This window comes from Salminus brasiliensis, chromosome 18, assembly GCF_030463535.1.
Source record: "Salminus brasiliensis chromosome 18, fSalBra1.hap2, whole genome shotgun sequence".
Taxonomy (NCBI): Eukaryota; Metazoa; Chordata; class Actinopteri; order Characiformes; family Bryconidae; genus Salminus; species Salminus brasiliensis.
The window spans coordinates 16,014,702-16,036,317 of record NC_132895.1 but is presented as its reverse complement, the minus strand read 5'-3'; the positions used below and the strand labels follow the sequence as shown (position 1 = coordinate 16,036,317).

Sequence of the window (21,616 nt, the reverse complement as noted above, 5' to 3'; positions counted from 1 at the left end):
GACAGATTTTTTCCAGCGAATCCTAACCCTGAAATTAGATTCTAAATATGGGTTTGGTTCTGCTGGGGAGGGGGGTTGCGGATGGCTGGCCTTTTCATTCGATGATAGGTCGGGATGGTGGGAGGGAAAACATTATATTATACTGTTTAATGTAAATATTTTCCCTGACCCTTGCCTATAGCTACAAAGCCAAATTTTAGAAGTTGTTTAGCGGCGGTTAAAATTATAGATAGATGAAAGTACACCTATTAGCCATAACAATAAAACACTCACATTAAAAATGATCTTATAGCAGTGGTAGGGGGTGGGATATATATGGCAGCGAGTGATGTGTTGGAAGCAGGAAAATGGGCAGGATTAAGGATCTGAGACAGTAGCAAGATTCTGGATGGCAGGTCTTGTGTGGTGTTCCTGGTAAGCAGTAGTCAGTACCTACCAAAAGTGCTCCAAGAAAGAACTACCGGTGAAATCGCACCAGGGTCATGGACATTGAAGTTTCATTTATGCAGTCCATGGAGGCCCCACCTTACAATTTAGAGGTCTTGAGGATCTGCTGCTAACGTATTGGTACCAGAGACCGCAGGACACCTTCAAAGGTTCTGTGGAGTCCATGCTTTAATGGGTCAGATCAGCTTTGGTGGCAAGACTGGAACCTACACAATATTAGGCAAGAGGTTTTAATTTTATGGCTGGTCAATGTACATTGTACCATCAATTACGCTGCAGAATCAGCGCAATTTAAACCACATACCACAGCCAATCAGAACAGGCATATGTAAATACACAGTAATGATAAATGGCCATGTAAAAATGAATGATGACTGGTTTTGGTACATGAAAACACACCAGTATCATAAGTGGAGAAAAAAAGTACCTTACCCGAAATATGTAGGGCATGAGTCTTTTATATATAACGCATCAGTCTTTAAATAAAGAGACTCTGCAGAGAGGACTCCAGACTAATGAAGGGTTCATTCGCTGTCATAACAAGTTTGATTTGCAGCAGCCCATAGATCAGTGCCGTTTCCGAACACGTAGCTAAAGAATAGCTGAAAATGGCAGCTCAGTGACAGAAGGCTTTGCCTTTAAGATGAAACACTTCCATAGAGATGAGGTATTGTTGTGAGGCATGACTGCTGCTGACGAGAAGTCGACGAGAGAGAGTTAAACTGTATTAACAGAGAGGATTCCTTATCACTCCGAAATGTAGTCTCCTCAGCCAAGCCGCTTTCACTGGCCCAACAAGGCAGGCTTTGGTTAAACGATGTACTGCTATGCCACGCACGCGCTGTAGTAGAATGTATTACATGCCGCAGTGGCAGTGGTTTCATACAGAGAAAATCCTGATGCAGGATGGAGTTTTTGAAGTTGAAGCATAATGATCAACTTTTAATGCTGAGCCAAGATTGCAGTGAATGTGTCACATGAGGATTACCTTCTAAAAGGAGAGGACGTACTTAGGGCACATTGCTTGATAATGAAAGTATGAATATACATATTCATGTGGATATATGCTCTTGAAAATGATGCAGAGGCAGCTCAGCAGTCTAATGCGCTCACATTATGGCCTGGAGGTTAAAAGTTCGAATCCCGAGCCATGCAGCTTTGTCATTGTATTCTCTTTAGGTGAATAGATGGCGCTCTCTCCACTCATTATTTTTAAAGCAATGTTGGCCGGCACAGGCATCTGTAAGCTGGTGCCGGGACCGGGCTGGGGAAGAGTGTCGGCTGCCCAATGATGCCGCAACAGCATCCGTTTGAGAAGAGTTGGTGGCTGGCTTCTCATGTGTCAGAGGAGGCATGTGTTAAGTGCTTACCCTCCTAAGAAGCATTGCTAGTGCTAGGGGGAGCTAGGAACGAGGTGGGTTACTTGGCAGTACCAGTAGAGTTTTATGAAAGGTGAGATGAGTAGGAGAGTCAATATGCTTATTGACTTTAGGTGAAAGTGGCAATTTCAAGTGTTGACTTTATGTAAGTGAGTCCTCTCCACCACTGACGTTATATTGCAAAAGAAAGTTATGTGGAATTCAACTTGGGGACAGCAATTTCCAACCACTGCCTGTGCATTTTAGTGCAGTTAGTATCAGATAAACATCAGCTTAAAGCTCTTTAGCTGAATCATACAACTCCATAGGGGTGGGAAACTCTGGTCCTGGAGCGCTGGATTCCTGCACAGTTCTTTGCTTTTCCTGCTCAAGCACAGCTGATGTAACTAGCTAATTAATTGGCAGGTTTAGTAGGTGTGTTAGAGCAGAGAAATCAGCCAACTGTAATGGACCCTAGACCTCAGTTCCCTATCCCTGATAAGAAATGGGAAACAACTGCTGGGGCTGGGTCTTGAAACACTGTCTGAAAGTGTCCGTCAAGGTTATATGCATAAGGTAGCTCAGGACTTGGATCAGGAAACGCTTAGTCTTAAAATATCACTCAAGCCTATGCATACGCAAAGTAGTCAGATGAATGAACCCTATCAGAATAATAAGCAGTTACATTTAATACAGTAAGAAAGAGGTGACCAAAGTAGAGGGTGAAGCATGGGAGTTATATTGTATTTGTATCATATCATATCACATCATATACTGATGTTTAAATCCATTCACACCATTGACAAGACATTGATAAGCCAAGACAATGACTTGATTCCTCTCCAGGTTTTTTCCTCTTGAGGGAGTTGTTCCTTGCCACTGTTGCCTTTGGCTTGCTCATTTGGGGCTTGGTCTGTCGTTACAAACGGTGTATAAATAAACTAGACGTAGAACTTGAACTTAAGGATTCCCTACCAACCTTCATTAAGTGATGAGGTGGGTTGAGAAGTGAAGAAGTTCAGGTGATGAAGCTGTGGATATCACTAGATTTAAACATCATGAGAACTTTTCTCTTTTGGGGAATGTGTGGAGACCCATACTGCTCTCCATTGACTTCCTATATGAAAACATGACAAAGTGGTCTAAGACAGACATCAAGACTTGAAGAGAACCTACAAAATACTGAAAGACACTATGAGCCAGTTTACATTTTGGTGATCAGACCACGTTCAGATTCCACTTGATAGCATAAAAAAGCCAGGTGTAAACACCCTGAAGACGCATTTCACTCAAACCACAAAAAATTAGAATTATATATAATATATATATATATTATATATTATATATGCGTGTGTGCATGTGCTCGTGCTTATTTACAAGTATATGCTTGTTGAGTTTATTCCATTGCAGGAAATCGCCAATCATTTGATCAGACCGTGTAAAGACAAGTGTAAAGAGATTCTGTTCATCAAGATCTGGTCATCCAAGTATATTCAGATACTATCTGGATATAAATTGCACGTTAATGCCTGGTGTAAACAGGCTCTATAAGCTGTATATCACCAATTATTACCAAAAACAACATTTAAGCAGATCCTTTTAACTACAAGTGTATTGTATGTAATAACCATACACTACAAACGGTTCAGCATGTCTCACCACCGAACTGCAGCGCACACACATGCGTCATTAGATGGTTGTGGTTTTCTTCATTGTTTAATCATTGTTTAATGTGTAAATGCTGCTTGCTGCAGTGACAGTGTGCCATGTTACTAAAGCATATATTGTATTTAATTAAACTGAGTCAGTTGTAAAGTGTGAGCACAGGCATGCAGAGTGAGTGACAGGTGCTGAGAGAGACGCAGAAAGGAATTCCCATAAAGACAGAGTGTTCCAGGACTGCGACTGCTGCTTATGAGCTCTGCAGTGAAGTGTGCAGGCAGCTGTCAGAGTGACTGTGTCTGCTTGAGGTTGAAGAGAGAGAGAGAAAGAGAAAGAGTGAGAGAAAGAGAAGTAGAGAGAGAGAGAGAGAGAGAGAGAGAGAGAGAGAGAGAAAAAGAGAAGAGGAGAGAGAGAGAGAGAGAGAGGGAGAGAAGGAGAAAGGAGAGGAAGAGAAGGAGAGAGAGTGGCTGCAGGCTGGAAGCTGCACGTGTTAGGGTTTCTGAAGATGGATGTCGAGGTTGGCGAACGACAGCTCAATTACGCATTTACCTTCCATCCTCTCCCTCTCTGCACCGCAGAGAACATTGCAATCGATTACACAAGTGATCTGTTTTTAAATAGATCTTACCCTCTTGCCCTGTCCTGGCACAAGCAGCAGTGCTTTGATTGCACTTTCTGAAGTTATCTGCTTTAGATCGCTTAATTACGAACAGCACTCATCTGGGTTGATGGCCATGGTTGATGCAGACATGTTGTTGTTGTTATCAGTAATGCTACTGCTCCCTTATTTGTTAATGCTAATTGAAGCAGTATTGACCTAATGGGTCAACATTCAATCAAACTAATTAGGGACTGATGTCTTTGATCTGTATCCTAGTTATTATGTCCAGCCTCATTCTCTCAGACCATGCTCTGTGGCTCTTCAGCTTGTGGTATGCTCATACGTGAATGTACGTGTGTATGTGTGTGTGTGGTTTTGCACTGTTGGGTCTGCTGTAGCCTGGCCATGTGTCTCCTTCTGTGTAATTAGAGTAATTACTGTGCCTCAGACCACTGCTGTTTGTTGAGTAAATGGGCTGCACTTATCTGCTTTCTTGCCTTACGGAGGCTCCGTGCATGTGTGTGTCCCTGTGCGGTCGTATACTGTGGGCTCAGAGAGGCATTGTCCAATTTCCAGTTCAGGCTTTTTCTCAGTGCCTTTATGGGTTGTAGTGCTCTTATGTAAGATGACATCATTGAAACTCAGTCATTTTCTGTGTTCAGCCCAGAAGGCTTCCGCCAAAACTGTTTGATGGGAACATATGCTCTGGAGATGTGAGAAGTGTGTATCACACCTCTGTGGGAGGCTCAAACATACACAATCAACTGAATACCATATTGTGTATAACGCTACATATTGCCTTAAAATGTATTTTCAACACAGTGATGCGACAAGGTTCACGTGTGATATGCGCTTACCCCTAAAATGGCCAGGAGTCACTGGCGGGTTCAAGCTTCTATTCCTCACACCTATATCTGAAAGGGTCGCTCCAGCTTATGTTATTTATTGTGATATTAGGTAGTGTTCTGTAGCATTGCATGGCTTTCTCAGTTGTATCGTTTTTGTAGTTTAAATGTGTGTTGTCAGGGGACTCTGAGTGGCTCAGCGGTCAAATGTGCTGCCACTACAGCCTGGGGATCTAGAGCCTGAGCCATGTCGCTTTGCCATCAGATGCCAGAGTCTGAGAGAACACAGTTGGCCATGCTCGCTCCGGGTGGGTAGATGGTGCTCTCTCCCATCATCACTCTTAAAGCAATGTTGGCCAGCACAGGCGCCTGTTAACTGGTGTGGTGGAGCTGGGGGGTGCTTGCTTTCCTCCGAGCATGTCAGCTGCCCATGCTAGAGGAAGCTATGAAGGGGTGAGTTATTTGGCAGAGAAAAAGGGGGAAATTTTGACAAACAATTTTTTCAAGTGTGTTATCAAGGGGATAAATAAATCACTCAAAAGTTGTGATTATGCAAATAAAAACATACATGATATTCGCCCTACTAGGAAGGACATTAGCTACCTGGCTTCCTTTTGTGTTGTACAGCTACAAGGAAATCATTTAAAACAGCCTGCCCTCAAGTATTTGCTTGTTGCTTGTCAAAAGTTTCCCCGTCTTCAAGATACACCATCAGAAGGGGGTTGTCTTGGTCTTTAAACCAGAAGATCTTGCTCTCAAGAGCACAGCTGTAGGATGCAAGTAAATATGTTTACAAAAGACTCAGGTCGCCATATTTGTGATAAGCAAGACCTGTTTCCTATATTGAAATTTACGAGAATCTCACAGTCTGGTCAGTGGACACAAATTTGTTATTTTTGTCATTTTGTACATCACATTACTGAATTTGAAATGAAGCAATCAAGATGTAACTGAAGTGTAAAGTTTCAGCAATCCAAGGGGTTTTACAGAAATATTGCAAAGACTTTTCAGAAATTGCAGTTTTACTTAGTCCATCTGTTTTTACAAGCACATAAGCAGTTGAACAATTGGTGGTTAAGCAGTTTCATGGCCAGGTGCAGCCTGTTCACTCATTATTTCATGACAAATTAATGACATAAAGGTCTGGGGTTGATTCCAAGTGTTGAATTTGCATTTGGTAACTGTCCATAGGAACTGTCAATGTGTGGTCCAAAGAAATGTCGATGCAAGTGAAGGAGGCCATAATTAGGCTGAAACAAGAAACTAAACCTAGGAGACAGATAGCAGAAACTTCAGCAATGGCTAAATAACCAATTTTGCACCTTTTTTAAGAAAGCCAAGTTCAGCCACAAAAATCGCTGGGAAACCAAAGAAGGATTCTTTCCTTGGTAAGGAAAATCTCCTTTCACAACATCTACTCAAGTCAAGAACACTCTCAAGAAGGTAGGTTTATCATTGTCAAAAGCTACAATCAAGAGGCGCCTTTTTGAGTAAATACAAAGAGCTTATCTCAAGATGCAAAGTAAGGGCCTACATCTCAAAAGAATTCGTCCCAATTCTGGAGAAAGATTCTTTAGACAGATAAAACTAAGATTAACTCCTTGTACTGGAAAGATAACTAAAGAAGTGTATGGGGAAGAAAAGATAGAGCTAATAATCTGAAGCATAACACATCAACTTTCAAACATGGTGGAGGCAGTGCTTTGGCAGGGGCATGTATGGCTGCTGGGTCACTCGTGGTGGGTCACACACATGGTGTGACTGCTGAGAAATAGCTGGTTGAGTTGGACTGTGTATAAAAATATACAATCTGATTCAGTCAAATGCTGCAAAACTGATAGGACAGGGCATCACTGTACAGAAGGAGTGACTCAAAACATACCACAGACTGGCGAATACAACACATGGAATGGATAACAACATTGGGGAGTAACTGCAGCATCCTGTGACCAAGGAGCCTTGCACAGGGCTGCTGTAATCCTAAAAGAAACATCATCCAATTACTGGCGTGATATTGTGGCTAAAACGCCTATACTGTATATCATACATCTCGATTGCAAGTCCATTCAACTCCAGTGAGTTGATGTATAGAGGCAAAATTACAAAAAATGTGTCCCTGTCCAAATAGACCTGTGCCATTTATTTGCCCGTTCTCCTTCTTCCTCCTTCTGAATGGCAAGCCTTATCTACGTAGGTCTGCCCCAGTGTGGTCCTCATGTATTTTTAAAACTCTGTTGTCACAGAGCTGTCTGGGATAAAACAGCGAAAGGCTGTAATAGTCGTCTGAGTTCTGAGAGGCACTGTGCAGGGTCTGGTTGTGATGAGAACACTGTCTTTTTAACCCAATATGAAATAGATTTTGCAAACAGCTGGTTTTGTTTTAAAAGCATGCTCATCAACTTTAGCAGAAGTTAGCCACAGCTAGCTATTTTTCTCAATGGCCAAACAAACCTTCAGTCTCCTGGTGATAGACGCTTAAATGCTTGTGTCAAATGGGAGCCCAGAATGAGCAGTTGTTGGTGGCATTTTCTCTGCTGTCATCAGCTGTCACAGCTGTATAATGCTAAGGCTTGCAAATGGCCTCTGCTGTTAGTGGCAGTCAACATCAACATTAGGATATTTGAGTTATTTTATAAACTTTGTTCGTTGAGTTACGTTAGTAATAAGCTAATACATTAGCATGAGCATTAATAAAAATATGTTTTACCTTTTTACTCTCTTCTTGTCCTAAAGTGATTCCTATCATATACTACTGGCTTGTTGTCTGGTCAGCCTATTCTAATGAGTAGAATGGTCCAGTTACAGAGGATGTAACTAGATGTACATTAGTTTGATTGACTCTAGCCATGTAGCCTTGTGTTCACAGAGAATTGGTTGGATCCTATTGAGTCAGTCCACTCCACAGAACTCTGCCCCTGGCACGGAAAGGAATCAGTAAGATTGCACTTCAGAAATCGAAAAGAACCGATTTAGTAAAACTCAGACTACTAGCTATGTGCTGTGCATGCAGTAGGGACACCTCCATTTTCTGACAGACTAGATGTTGGTGGTCCAAATACTTTATTGTAAGCTTTATCTGAAGGTGCTCCAACTAAATGGCTTACCCCACCGTTAAAGGTTGTAGTTTGATAGGATAGGCGTTTCCACACTAGCATTTTCTCTGGCCAGGGAGCACCGATCTCTGGCCCTGGTTCGCTTCAGTGCTTTTGGGTTCACTTCAAACAGACTCTGGTGCGGTCCAAACACTGCTCCCAGCGGCACGTGTGGAGTTTTAGTGTGATTGGTTCACTTTGTCCTGTGACTGCTTTGATGTATCGCCTGCATGGTTAAAAGCCTTCTTCTACAAGAACAGCTTCTTTTTGCAGGTGTTCCTCAATGGTGAAATGCCATTACTCCAGAAAATCACTGTACTTCGCTATTTTCTATTCAGAGTTTGTATGGAATTCTTCTGTGTGAAAGCAAACCAGTAATAATGACCTTTTCCCCCAAACAAGCCCAGCATGGGCCCTGGGTGCAGACTTGTGTATTCGGGACAAGTGTGAAAAGGCTCTTAGACTACTTGAAGGCAAGTTGGATGTACTTAGAGAAGAGGAAAGTTCTGGGTTTAGTATCACCACCACTTTCCTTACCTGCACCACTTGCAGCAGAAACATTTGCATATTTAAAATCAATGAATTATTCAGATCCACGTCTGCCCACTCTTCACAAATTCATATAGAATGGCCTAGAATTAAAACAAGTAGGCTATAAACCCAAAACTCTCAGCAGACTTTTCTACAGTTCTTGGGGTTTAGGAGGCATCTAGGGCATACAGTAGTATAAAATTGTGCCTGAGTTCTCATTTTCAAGCTTTAAAGAGTATCTATATGTAGGACAGGCTTTAACAGTAACTATGATGGTTGAGCCTGAAAGTCTATAGTTCAGTCTATAATCTCTGAACATATATTTACTGAACACTTTTGTTTCTTTACTTGTCTTTTGAGTTGCATTGTGTTCAGTAGTGGAAAGGACATTGCAGTAAGAGTTCTCATTAGTACTAGGGTCTTGTGAGAAGTTCAGTAGTCCTCTACCAGTCCTTCTGCTGGGACCAGTGAGTATATTGGAGATGCTGGAGTGTGTTTGATGAGCGTGAGTGGTCTCAGAGATGTGTTACAATGGTGGTATGGTGTTAGTAGAGGCAGCAGCAGGAGGGGGCTATAATAAAATGGAAATGGTACATGTGTGGGCGCAAGGCGAGTGAGAGCGAGAGAGAACAGTAGCACATTGATCTTTAAGTCTCTGATGGAGTGGCCTGGTTTGTTTGATCTCTCCTACGCTGTCTCGCTGTCTTTGCTCCATGCCTTGTGGCAGTGGGGCCCTTTTTGTGATATAATGACAGACTTGTGATTTAGTCTAGTGCTCTTTACTAAATGTTTCATTGACATGTGGACCATGTTGCAAAGTATTTTATTTGGGCTTGTGTAATCCAGCTGCTTCTGCTGTTCATCAGAGAATTCTCAAGTCTAGATGTTTCTAAAGTGTCAAAAATGTCAAAAATCATTAAAAATATTGGACCTAATGCTTTCTGTGGAATCAGTATTTCTAATGTTGGCCAGACATATGGCAGCCGAAAAACAGTTTTGTTGGAAGCCACCTCACACGCTCTCTCTAAGGACTACTGGACCTACTGAAGCTGATGTGTGCATGTGATACAATGTCACTGATCTTTTAAATGCCCCCCTCCCCCTTTTTGTCTGTGTTGTTCCGTTGGTGTGTTTTGTCTTGTGTTATTGAGATGTCATTCAATACAAGTTTTATCACAGTGTTTTTTTACTGTTCTACACATGCTTTTAGTTACAGACCATGCTCTACCAAATAGACATAGTGTTGATTTGAGTGATTCTGTGCATTTATGTGTCCTCTGTTGGATTTGAGAAAGGTAAGACTCAAACCAAATAGAATGTAGGCACATTGTACATTAGCCCTTTTCCACAGCCCTGTTCCCAATAACATCTTGTTAGTTGTGCCTGGCTGAATGTCTGTAAAGCCAGCTAGTTTGTTACATTTTAAGAACACCCCTGTAAGAACATCCCTGTAATGCATAGATTAAATAAATAAATAAATAAATAAATAAATAACTACTGTAAATACTTTACAAACATCAATTCCACATGAACCTGGGTTGTGGAGCGCTGCAGTTTGCTGGTAGAGCTATTCTTCATTGTTTCTCTTCCTCTGCTGTGACTGGATGGTTGATCTGTAGGCAGAGTGTAATTAGCTTGAAGCATTTGTCACCTATCATAGTCACTTGATAGGCACAGTAATGTTACTACACTTTACTACACTCTGAGTCTGAGGGCTATCAGCCATTTCTGAGGTAGTTTGACATGCCATGGCATTTTTCTAAACATCTCACCTACCTCTAGATCTGAATGTGTTACACATAATTATATATTCCGCACAAACTCAGCATTTAATCAAATACTTATTTATGCTTGAGATGGCCACTCACTACAGCGGTTAGCATAGTCCCTCTTGGTCGAAAGTAAGCCTCTGTAATGGATAATCAACTCTTAATATTTGATAGTTTTCATTTTTGCAAGGTTGTCAGGACCTTTAAAGTTTAAAGAATGTCTACTTATTGCAATGATTGTAGGACAAATATAGCAGTTTTTCACAAACAACACTTCAAGGGCAAGAAACATTTACAGACCTTTATTTTTAAGAGCGTTTCCTGACACTTCAAGATTCAAGAGTTTGTCTTAAGCACAGTTAATAGGCAGTGACACCGCACAGTGACATTCTTTGGTGGTGGTAACACCTGACAGTTATACGCAGCTTTTAAATATAAGTTAAATGTACTTGTTCTACACCAAATGTTGGCCTTGTGTGGTTGGTGTAGTGTGGAGGGTGACAACATTGCCTGACCCTGTGTCAGACTGGGGTTTAATTCCTCTGCTGGGCACACACAACACTACACCAATGAGCTCTTGGATTGCGTCTTTTATCAGTTCACACATAACAGCTGAGCCAGCATTAAGCAGATGCCAATTTGCTGTTTGACCTGAGGCTTTTGTCGACATTCTACAAAAACAGCAGGCTAATTGGAAAATCGGGGCTAATATTGTGTGGCGTGAACCTGTAATAGGCGGCAAAAACTAACCTCATAACTTATATCTTGAAGTTGATTTTAACTCATCTAAATAACACCTTCAAATGCCCATTAAAGAAGAGATCCAGAGTATTTATAGTACTGCATCTACATTAAATGATCTGCAGAATTATTTGAGAATTTGAGCAGAATTGGGGCAGTTTCTTCCTGACCGATTTGAAGATGTGTGTATGATGTATCATGTGCATCATGATTCAAATGTAAGTTGCTCTGGATAAGAGCAGCAGCCAAATGCCGTAAATGTTAATGTAAGGCGTCACTGTGTGTGTAATGTTGATGAGAACCTGCTGTGTGTCCACAGGTGAGTGATGGCAGTCTGACTGTGTTGTCTATCAACCGGGAGGACAGAGGAGCGTACACGTGCAGGGCTTACAGCGTGCAAGGAGAGGCCATCCATACCACACGCTTACTCGTTCAAGGTAGTGTCTGCAGCATTTCAAATCTTACTTTAAGTGTGTGTGTGGGTGTGTGTGTGTCTAAGTGAGTGACCATGTTATTAGACTGTGTTAGAACCAGGATGATGCATAAACATGGACATTTTGACATTGACAGCTGGCTGTGGTTTGTGCTATGCAGGTGTAGTTGCATGGATTCACAGTGACATTGGACTCCTTCAGCATCGGCACTGGCAGATCTGTACATGGAAAAAATATGTCTGATTAGTCAGATATCGATGCATCCTTGTTTAAAATAAGTCTGTTATAAAATCATGCATCAGGTCTAATAATATAGCGTTCAACCGAAGAAAGGGGTGTCATTTAACATTTAAGCAGGGTGTGTGTGCTGGTATGTGTGTAGCGAGAGTGAGAGTGTATTTCAGAGCAGAGTGTGTATATTTTTTGTCACTTAAGTTCCACGGTGTCCAAGCAGTAGAGCAGCAGCTAATTGGTCTCAGTATGTTGGTTGTGTGAAAGAGGGTGAGAAAGTAATGACGAGACTGTGGGAGAGCTCCCTCACCATGGAGCACGATATGGCCATCAGGATCACTACTCCAACTCTTTGCTCTCTAATCATCCCCTATTAATAAACAAGACAAATATACAGCACATATACATCACACCAATTACAAATTATAGATGCTCATTGGACATAGACTTAAATGTATGTAATCTATGGAGCATTTACTCTGTAAAACCAATGAAACTTCTGTTGGAAAGCTTTAGCAGCAGAGCTGGTGTTGGTCATGAGTAGAGTCCTTCAGATCTACTTCACTATAAGTTACTTGAGTGCGAGGGCTGTTACTGTTTGAGTGTAGAAGGTTTTCACTTAGAGGAAGAAGAAGACTGCTGCTGCTCCAAACTAATGCTGGAAAAATATACAAATGTTTTTTAGTGAGCTATAAACTGTAGTAACTAACAGTTACAGCTGATAGAGTAATAGAATTAATAAAGTCACAGTTTATTAGTATAAACATTACAGTTTTGGTTCTTTTAGAGTGCAGTAGAGCCTAATGGTTCTCACGCCATAGCGCACACCCACAAACCATTCACAGTTATTTTTTCCATTTGCTGTACTGTTAAATCAGGACGTGAAAATATATTTTTAAAAAAGTGTAGCTTGGAGATAGATGGAAGGCTAGCAGCTAAACACACCATGAGAAAACCGAATGGGCTGGATAATAGAGTTATTAGAGTTGAGGTCACAACAAGAAGGACTGAGTGGATATTTCTGGGTGGGCTGTCAGACAGGGCACCTATCCCTCTCACTGCCCATAGTTGCTACAATTTGGAAGCCCAAATAATGGCATGTACAGACTACCCTGTTAAAGTATAAGATCCTTGAGAACCGTCAAGGAACTATACTAAAAACTTAATGTTCCTTAACATTTTCAAATTGAAGAACTTCCAAAAGTTCCTTAAGGGTCTTATACTTTTAACAGTTACAAGATCTCTCACCAGGAACCCACCACAAGTCTGTCTGCTTTCCAAAAACACGTTTCGTCACACAAACACACACGAGAACTGATTCGATGCCATGCGCGAAACCCATTTTTGTTTTTTGTCTTTCAAAGTGGATGTCCGAGAGATATGAGCGATTGGTTGTTGGCTGTTGCGCTGATTTGCGGTGAAAACACATCAAAGAAAAAGAAAAGAATGTGGATGAGAAAATAGATAAACTCCACCCTCAGCTGACATCTCTCAGTGTCTAGCACTCTTATTGGCTGTAGCTACTCATTGCCCTAACTGAGAGATTTGATCTAAGTAACACTTTCAAATGCCCAGAATTTGAGCAGAATTGGGGCAGTTTCCCCCTGACAGATTTGGAGATAACTGTTAAAGAACACCTGTTCTTTTCTCACGGGGCTTACTTGTAAGAGAGATTTCCAACTGTGTGACAGCTCTGTGTAAACAGGTTAAACAAAAACTAAAGCCTGTATTTTTGGTTATTTTTCAAAATAGCATCACAATTATTTGTTCTTTATTTGAATGATTTACAAAAACTCGTAAAACCTTAATATGTGGCCGATTTGATCATCCAAACCACATATCGGTCATGATTATGTCCCCTAACTCCTCTATGGGACAGCTCACTGTCGCTCTTACACCTGAGAGAATGCCAGCACAATTGGCCCTGTGCAGCAGAAACTGTCTTGTATGCTGTCTACTGGGTAAAGGAGGTTTAGTGTACAATTTAGACATGCCTCTTTTGAAACTGCCCGAGTCTCCAAGATGCTGGTGCCAGAGGCTTCACTTATTTAGGTCTCTCTTATGTCACGAGGCACCAGGCAACATGACAAAGTTATGACAAAGAGGTAATTGTAGTTGGCTGCTTTCCTGTGGGATTCCAGCATACACAGGGGCCAGAGGGATGGAGATGGCTAAGCACATTATGCTGCTGAGCCGAAGAAGAGTTGAGCCGAGGCGATGTGTGTGTGAGCGGAGACTCATTCACTCTCGGGCTTACGTAACATGCGCTGTCCAGGCATGCACTCTAGCACACATTCGTTCAGTAGGTAATCTTGAGGACAGTCTCAAGACACTCAGCAGTATTTACTGTGAAAAACAATGAAATGACAGCATGTCACAACAAGGGTGAGGGTTGTACTCAACCCGAGGTGACTGCGTGACCCTCTGTAGGCCTTTGAGGTTGTGCGTTATTTTGTAGGACCCCTGTTTTTTGGTAAACAAAGATTCTGATGCCTGTGTGTAAGTTTCCTCTCAAATGGATGCTTTGGATTATGAGGTTGACTCGTTGCAGGGCCCACTTGGATTCCTTCCATAATGCTGATGAAATATAAATTGGTGTTGTTTCCAAAACTGGAAGCAAACTGGTGAGCAAGCATGTATTTTTAGGGATTTTAGATTTTAGGGATGTCCCGATCAAGATATTTTTCTGACAGGTCTAGCAAACTCTAACTGCTGTAAAAGCAGCAGTTATGTACACTATTTTAGGTGGCATGGAGAGTTAGAATTAGAAGCCATCTTTGGCTTTTGTTTTGGTAATGTCACAGCGCTTATCAGTTCAAATTAAGCAGGATTGTTTGGCTCGCTGAAATAACATCATAAATGAACTCTGTCTAAGGTACCTTTCATATATCTGATTTATTAGAAATACTGATTCCACAGAAAGCATTAGGTCCAATATTTTTTAATGGTTTTTGAAATCATCTGCAGCAGATGAGGATCACGTCTATTAATATAAGACCTAATACCCGATCCTTGGCCTGGTCTGGATTGGCCTCAGATCCCCAGTCAGAGAAGTAGATAGACTACAGTCTGTAATTTTAGAACTACAACGTGCTTCTAAATGGCAAGTGGAGCTGATATAATGGACAATTATTGTTAAATCAAGGAGGTGGTGTTAATGTTTTGGCTGATCGGTGTATATAACAATATTCTGATTTTGACAACTCTACAAGCTTATACTTAAATCATATAACGGACAGGCAAGTGTAAAGTTTGGAGTCTTGCCTAAGGTTATTGCATGGTATGTTTGCCGTGGAAAATGAAGGAGCTGCTGGTGACATTCCACTTAGGCCATGCCATGACTTAGGATCTCATTCCCCTGCCTTAATAAGTTGTGACCATGACTTAGGAACTGTTCCCATGACTTACTTAGTAAGGCTCTGCTTCAGAGAGCGGGGGTTCTCAGTTATATTACCATTCAAATTATTTGGTAAGTGTAATGACCACACTAATGACCACCACACTAACCACTAATTTAAAAAAGATGAATAAATAGGTGACATATAGGGAAAATGTATATGTAAGCTTTGGGGCATATTGAATAATCACTGATTGCTGTTTTGGACCAGGGCTAGATGCTAATGTCCTTACATATCTACTGTTGAACAAGACCTCATATGTTGCCTTGAAGTGTTTTCCTAATGCACACACACTGTGAGTGGCATGTGTCCATATGTTTGTGTTTTGTGCAAACTGGTGTGGGTGTTTGAAGCCTTTTTGGCTGGAGTGTGTGCTTGTGTGTTTGTTTTGAGGAGTGTGCTGTAGAAGGGGACATGGAGCATCTGTAGCTTCTTTGCTCTGCTGCACAGTGTGGTGTCCGTGGGGCTAGCTCTCTCTGGGCCTCATAATCCCCCTCCCTCTCCCTACTACCACTGCCAGCTGAAGTGAGGGCCTCAGGTAGGGGGTAAAGTGTGATCTGTGGAGAAGCCAACACAGAGCCACACAAACACCCACACACACACTCCCAGTGGGCATGGCTCTGATCATCACCTCAGCTATTGATATTCAAATCTAACGTCTGTTCTCAATCTGTGGCCTGCGCGGCACATTCTGGCACTGCCCGTATTAGCTTACAAACACTCATCTGCAGATTGTGTTGATGTAGAGTATGTATGTATGTGTGTGTGTGTTGATATATTTACAGTGCCCCCCGAAACTAAGAGACTGATGGATTTATAATGACAGATTACAAGTGAACAATTGAATTAACCAATAGAAGTGTTACTTGTTAAATTAACGTGCATTCAATTCAAGACTTTTTGCTATCCTATACCCAACCAGCCATAACCATTAGCACCACTGACAGTTGAAGTAAAAACTATTGATTTTTTTCTTCTACAGTGGCATCTGTCCAGGGGTGGATATATTAGTGAATGGTCAGTTCAAAAAGCATAAGGATCTCTGACACTCTGATAAGAGCTGAATTGTGATGGCTAGATGACTGGGTCAGAGCATAGCATAGCTACAAATCATCAGGCAGGTCTTGTGGGGTTTTCTAGTATGCAGTGGTCAGTACCTAACATAAGTGATCAAAGAAAGAACAACCAGTGATCAGTGATCTGTTGACAGGGGAGTCTTCTCAGTAGTAAGCAGGGGCTAATCGATGTAAGGTCACTATTTTAGATATACAAGATTTTATGACAGTGACATGCATACACTGTGTGTGTATAGTATATGTGTATATATGGACAGTACTGTTAAAAAGCAGTACTGTTAAATATGAATAACATTCATAGAAAAAGTGGTGATTATATCACATTGTTCATTAAAGCATATTCAAAGCTCTCCTCATGAGAGTCTAGTATTATTTATAGTTACCAAACACCTGGTTTGGTAAATCAGTCCTGGTGATGGAATTCAACTCTTCAAACTAGCTCCAAAAAAAAATCTTTAGAAATGGAAATTCTTGTTACTAATTTACCATATTTATCTTTATATGCATCTGTTCTAATGTGATCTGGAGCTCACTCACAGCAGGCCTATGTTTATGAATGATCAGTCTGATTAATTTATTTAATGGGGAAAAAAGTATTTGTCTATAGTCATCTTGTTGTATTTCAAGGAACTATTGACTCAAGCCTTGACAGATTTTATTGTTTGATTGATTCATAGTGTCCAAGTGCTCACAGTCTGTCAGGGTCTCAGTTGGGTTATGAGTGATTTATGCGAATCAGCAACTTTCCCGCTGTTCTGTATTTAACCTTCAACCTTAAACTCTAGTGAATGTGATAAGGCAAGACCTCTTGGTTTATTAGGTGTTTTGTTTTGTCTTGCAGGACCTCCATTCATCGTGTCCCCTCCAGAGAACATAACCGTAAACATATCCCAGGATGCATTCTTCACCTGCCAGGCCGAGGCATATCCTGGCAACCTGACGTACACCTGGTTCTGGGAGGAAGATAATGTCTTCTTCAAGAAGTAAAGTTATGATCGGGTTCATTACTGTACCATACCTCACTGTCGGAGACCCATGGTCAACATGCTGTCCATGCCCTGATCATCTTCATGTAATTGCATGCTTTAAAACAAAGGCCCTAAACATGTTTTAGTGGATGGTTCTTTAAAGAATCGTTTTTGTAAACAAGATGTAAATGTTGATGAGGAACCGTTCTGAAGTTTAGAGAAGCTCTACAAAACGGTAGCAGTTAAAGATTTATTACATCAAAAATAATTTAGGAATCTTCATTTATAAGTGATGTACACTCTGTTAAGTCTCTAAATATGTGTGTTTTATTTTTTATCTATACTATATATTTTAGATGGTTCTCAGTTGAATCACTCAAATATACAGCAGAAACGTAGTTCATAGACAAATTCATAGACACTATATGTTGAATGAAGTGTAGCCCTCCGTTTTTGAGTTCTGTTCATTATAAATAGTTAGAAGGGCTCCACGTGGTCCAGCAGACTGTCACAGGCACTGTCCTATGACCCGTGAACCGCTGGTTCTATTCAGGTGGGTAGATGGCTTGTGCTCTCCCAACATCACTTTAGTGTGATTCTGGGTGACACAGGGATCTGCCAGCCGATTCATCCTCTAAGCCCGGTTGGTTGCTCAGTTACATTGCATCAGTGGTTGGTTGCTCATTGTTGTGAGCATTACATATGAATAACAAGACTTGAGTATAGACATAAGTAAGTAAGACATAGTAATCCATAAGAAGAGAATTAGAATTAAATCCAGTATGTGTTTAGGTGTAGATTTTACAATGGAGATGTGTCTTAATTTATCAGCTTTCAGTTGTTTTTGAGCTGAAAATCAAACTGATTTATTTCCATTGCCATTATCCACGCAGCCGTGACTAAGTGTAGTTGCTGAATTATTGCACTGCTGATGCCTGATGCTGATGTCTCACTTATCCACCTCACATTGTCTACATGTGTCAGTGTGTCGTTGAGCTTGTTGCCTCTGGATTATACACTCCTCTGAGCTTCCTCCCACTCTCTCATTTGACAGCTCGTTACCGAGGAACTAAATGTTAGCTATATTCGATTCTTAAGTAAAGACTGCCTGTGGTTGGAGTCCATCGCTGATCTCAAAAAGAGCCTAGATATCCCTCAGTGTAGTTGATTTTCTTTAAAAATAAAGGTCCTGCCAAGGGTACTTAAAGCAGTGTCATTGAAGAACCAGTGTTGGTTCTGTAATGAAACTATGTTTGATTATGAAGAACTTTCATCCTATCCTATTCAAAAGTGGTTCTTCTATGGTATTGCTCAAAGAACCATCTGTAGCACCTATATTATTAAGAAAACTGGCAGCATTTAGAATATAAACATGTGAAATGTGGAGGTGAGAACCAAGAGTGCAATGATATACCAGATCGCAGAACTATTCACACACAAATACTAACGGTGGGAATAGTGGAGGCCCCCAGAGCCCCTAGAGGGTGCCTTAAAAAGACAAAAAACAAACATGTTAGTGCAATAGCAAATAACTACTTTCGATATATAGTTGACTAGAACTCTGTAGAGATCTAGAGTACTATAGATCCAGATCTGATCTCAGTCTGGTCTGATCTCAGTCTGAGTATGAGATGGCTCAGGTTCAGCATGGCCTCTGCTCTCCTTGCTCCACTGACAGAAATATCTGGTGACACTGTGCTTGTGTCATCACATGCTCCACTAGCACTGATTATAAGTTGCGTAGCCCTGAGCTATCCTAGACTCTCTCATGCGTGACCTGTGCACTCTATAGAAAAAAGGATCTTATGGCTTTTTTTGCTCTGCTGAAAGCACAGGGAAAGAGAGCAGAGGGAGACTGGGGCATGAATAGCGCTCGCACAAGCACTCTGTCTGCTCAAGCTGTTTTGATTTTCCCAATATCGCTCTCTGGCTAGCTGGGGATAGCACTTGGAGAGTATTTTATTTATAAGAGTCTTAAGAGGAGTGAATAATGTGTCTGGCCACTTGAACGTCTTTGTGTTTAAGTCCTTGTGAGTTTAATTACTTGAATGCCTTTGCTTTAAATGAGCTGTATAGACGTTATTAAATATACAAGCATTTATCAGCACTGTAATGGTAATGTTACTGAAGTGATCTTTCCCGCTCTCTCTGCAGTGATCTGAAGCGCAGAGTGAGCATTCTGATCGATGGTTCCCTCATCATAGCCCAGGTGAAACCCGAAGATGCTGGGAAGTACACCTGCAGTCCCAGTAACAGCCTTGGCCGGCCCCCTTCTGCATCAGCATACCTGATAGTGCAATGTAAGTCAGGCCACACATCCTGCATCAGCCCCATGCACAAATACACTCACTGAGCACTTATCATTCACACAGTTATCTAATTGTCCAATCATGTGGCAGCAGTGCAGTGGAAAAAAGCATGCAGATGTGGGGGATCATCCTCAGGTAAAGTTCACATCAACCATCAAAATGGAGAAAAGTTTTGTTGACGGTGCAACAAAAGCTGATCTCCTGCAATCTCCTGTGACAGAAAGACTATGGTCACTCAGATGACCACTCCGGTGAGCAGAAGTGCATCTTAAACTGCACAACACGTTAAACCTTTAAGGTGGAAGACCACGGTTCTACTTACGCTGCAGTGGATAAAGGCTCCCCAAAACTTAAGGACTGCAGAAACGTAGCCAGGTGTGATGATGGGGAGGTCAGAACTGGTGCCAACATGATTTCATGGACTTAACCAGCCTTGTGTCAATAATCCTGGCTGATGGAGATGGAGATGGAGGTGTTTCTTGGCTTACATTGGTCCTGTTAATACCAATTAGTTATCACTCGAAGGCCACAGACTTAAATGGGTTTCATGAACATGGCAATGAGTTCAGTGTTCTGCAGTGGTCTTCCCAATCACTGGATCTGAATCCAGTGGAGGGCCATTGGGATGTGGTAAAATAGGAGAACAGTTTTTTTATAGTATCAGAACATCCATAGGCATTATGGTGCTTTTCTGAAAATACCTATCCCATACCCTAAGGCTATTATGCTAAGAACGTTAAGTGAAGTCTATTGTCCATCTGGTGGGTTTTAACATATGTAATTTAATTACTTGTATCTTCATATATCCTGTATGCTGAACAATAGAACTTTTGTGTTGTAATTGATCGGAGGTTACTCCAGTCTCCAAGCCAATTTCGTTTGCTCGTGTACAGGCTTTGGGGCATGTTAGCTTTAGCCAGGAGCCCAGAGCTTTTCTGTTTGCAGCCTGGAGATTGGAATGGCTCTTTGTCCCTGGAGTCAGGGCTTGAATTGAAACAGTGACCTTGAGTGCGTAAGCTAAAAGACTAGACAGTCAGTCATAGTTCAGTGTCCTCTATGTTAATACATATAAAGAATGTAAACGGTACATGTGTATCAGTTTGGATTTTTTTGTAGCCCAGTGAAATGCTTACAGGACGTGGGTGCAACAAATAGCCGGGTGGACTAGTGCCATGACTGTCCAGAGGAGACGGCGTGCCATTGGTGGTGACTGCGGTATCCAAGGCAACAGACATTTTGAATTCCCTCAGCCTCGGGCACGAGATTGGCCTGCGTCGGTTTGTGGAAGTGTGGTGGCGGAGAGAGAGAGCAAGACAGAGAGCCAGAGAGAGAGGCATTACATCATAGCTTAGCTGAGCTGAGACTGAGAGAGTGAAAGCTCAGGCTGCAGGAGGCTCATCCTATCATGTCTAAAAACCCAATCAGCGCTCAAATTCAGAACCATAGCATTGATCTGTTTGCTCCTGTTATGCAACACCTCCTCCCCCTGCCGTCTTGCAGAACCGTCACACAGCTGGTGGCGGCAGTTTTCTTTTTGTGGCCTCTTTTTGGACAAGCCCCTGTGATTTCGGAGCAGAGAGGACAGGTGCTGAGAGAGATATGTTGAACAGTTTTGGGGGTTCTGGAGTCTCCTGCACCAACACATAGCTTTGGACACTTTGTAGCATATTCTCTTCGTTCATATTTGTGTATTTTGCACTTTTTTGCAGGCTATGTTTGTGTGCCTGGCCGATTTGCATACCTCGGACAACGCATTGTCGTATCTTATGTATTTCTCACCTATATTAGTACTATGATATATATATATATATATCATGCAGTGAAATCCATTAATCTATTCTATTTGTACCTGTTTCAGTCATATCTCACCGGATCTCTATCCCATTTGTACATTTAGACATTGCATACTCATACTGGTGCATTTTGCAGTCGCCTTTGAGGCTGTATGTTGTGCTTATGCATACGATTTATGTGCTATTTGCATTCTTTCCATTTATGTAAGCACCAGTTTCAGCCAGACAGACTCTTCCCACATGCAAATGCACTTGGCCAAGTGATTCTGATTTTGATGTGTGAAGAGAGAGAAAGTGTGGGAGAGTGAGAGAGATAGAGAGACAGAGACAGAGGAGGGGGCAGTGTGGAGAGGGTGACATC

At 41.6% G+C, this 21,616-nt stretch overlaps 1 protein-coding gene across 6 annotated transcripts in view; it reads left to right on the top strand.

Annotated features, from left to right (window-relative positions):
• Nucleotides 1-21,616, top strand: part of igsf9bb (immunoglobulin superfamily, member 9Bb) — a 130,853-nt gene that overhangs the window by 66,442 nt on the left and 42,795 nt on the right. For all 6 annotated transcript variants that reach the window (XM_072661477.1, XM_072661475.1, XM_072661476.1 and 3 more), the window contains exons 5-7: nt 11,366-11,483; nt 17,027-17,168; nt 19,308-19,453. In XM_072661477.1, coding sequence (XP_072517578.1) covers nt 11,366-11,483; nt 17,027-17,168; nt 19,308-19,453 — 406 coding nt within the window. The remainder of the gene's footprint in view (nt 1-11,365; nt 11,484-17,026; nt 17,169-19,307; nt 19,454-21,616) is intronic.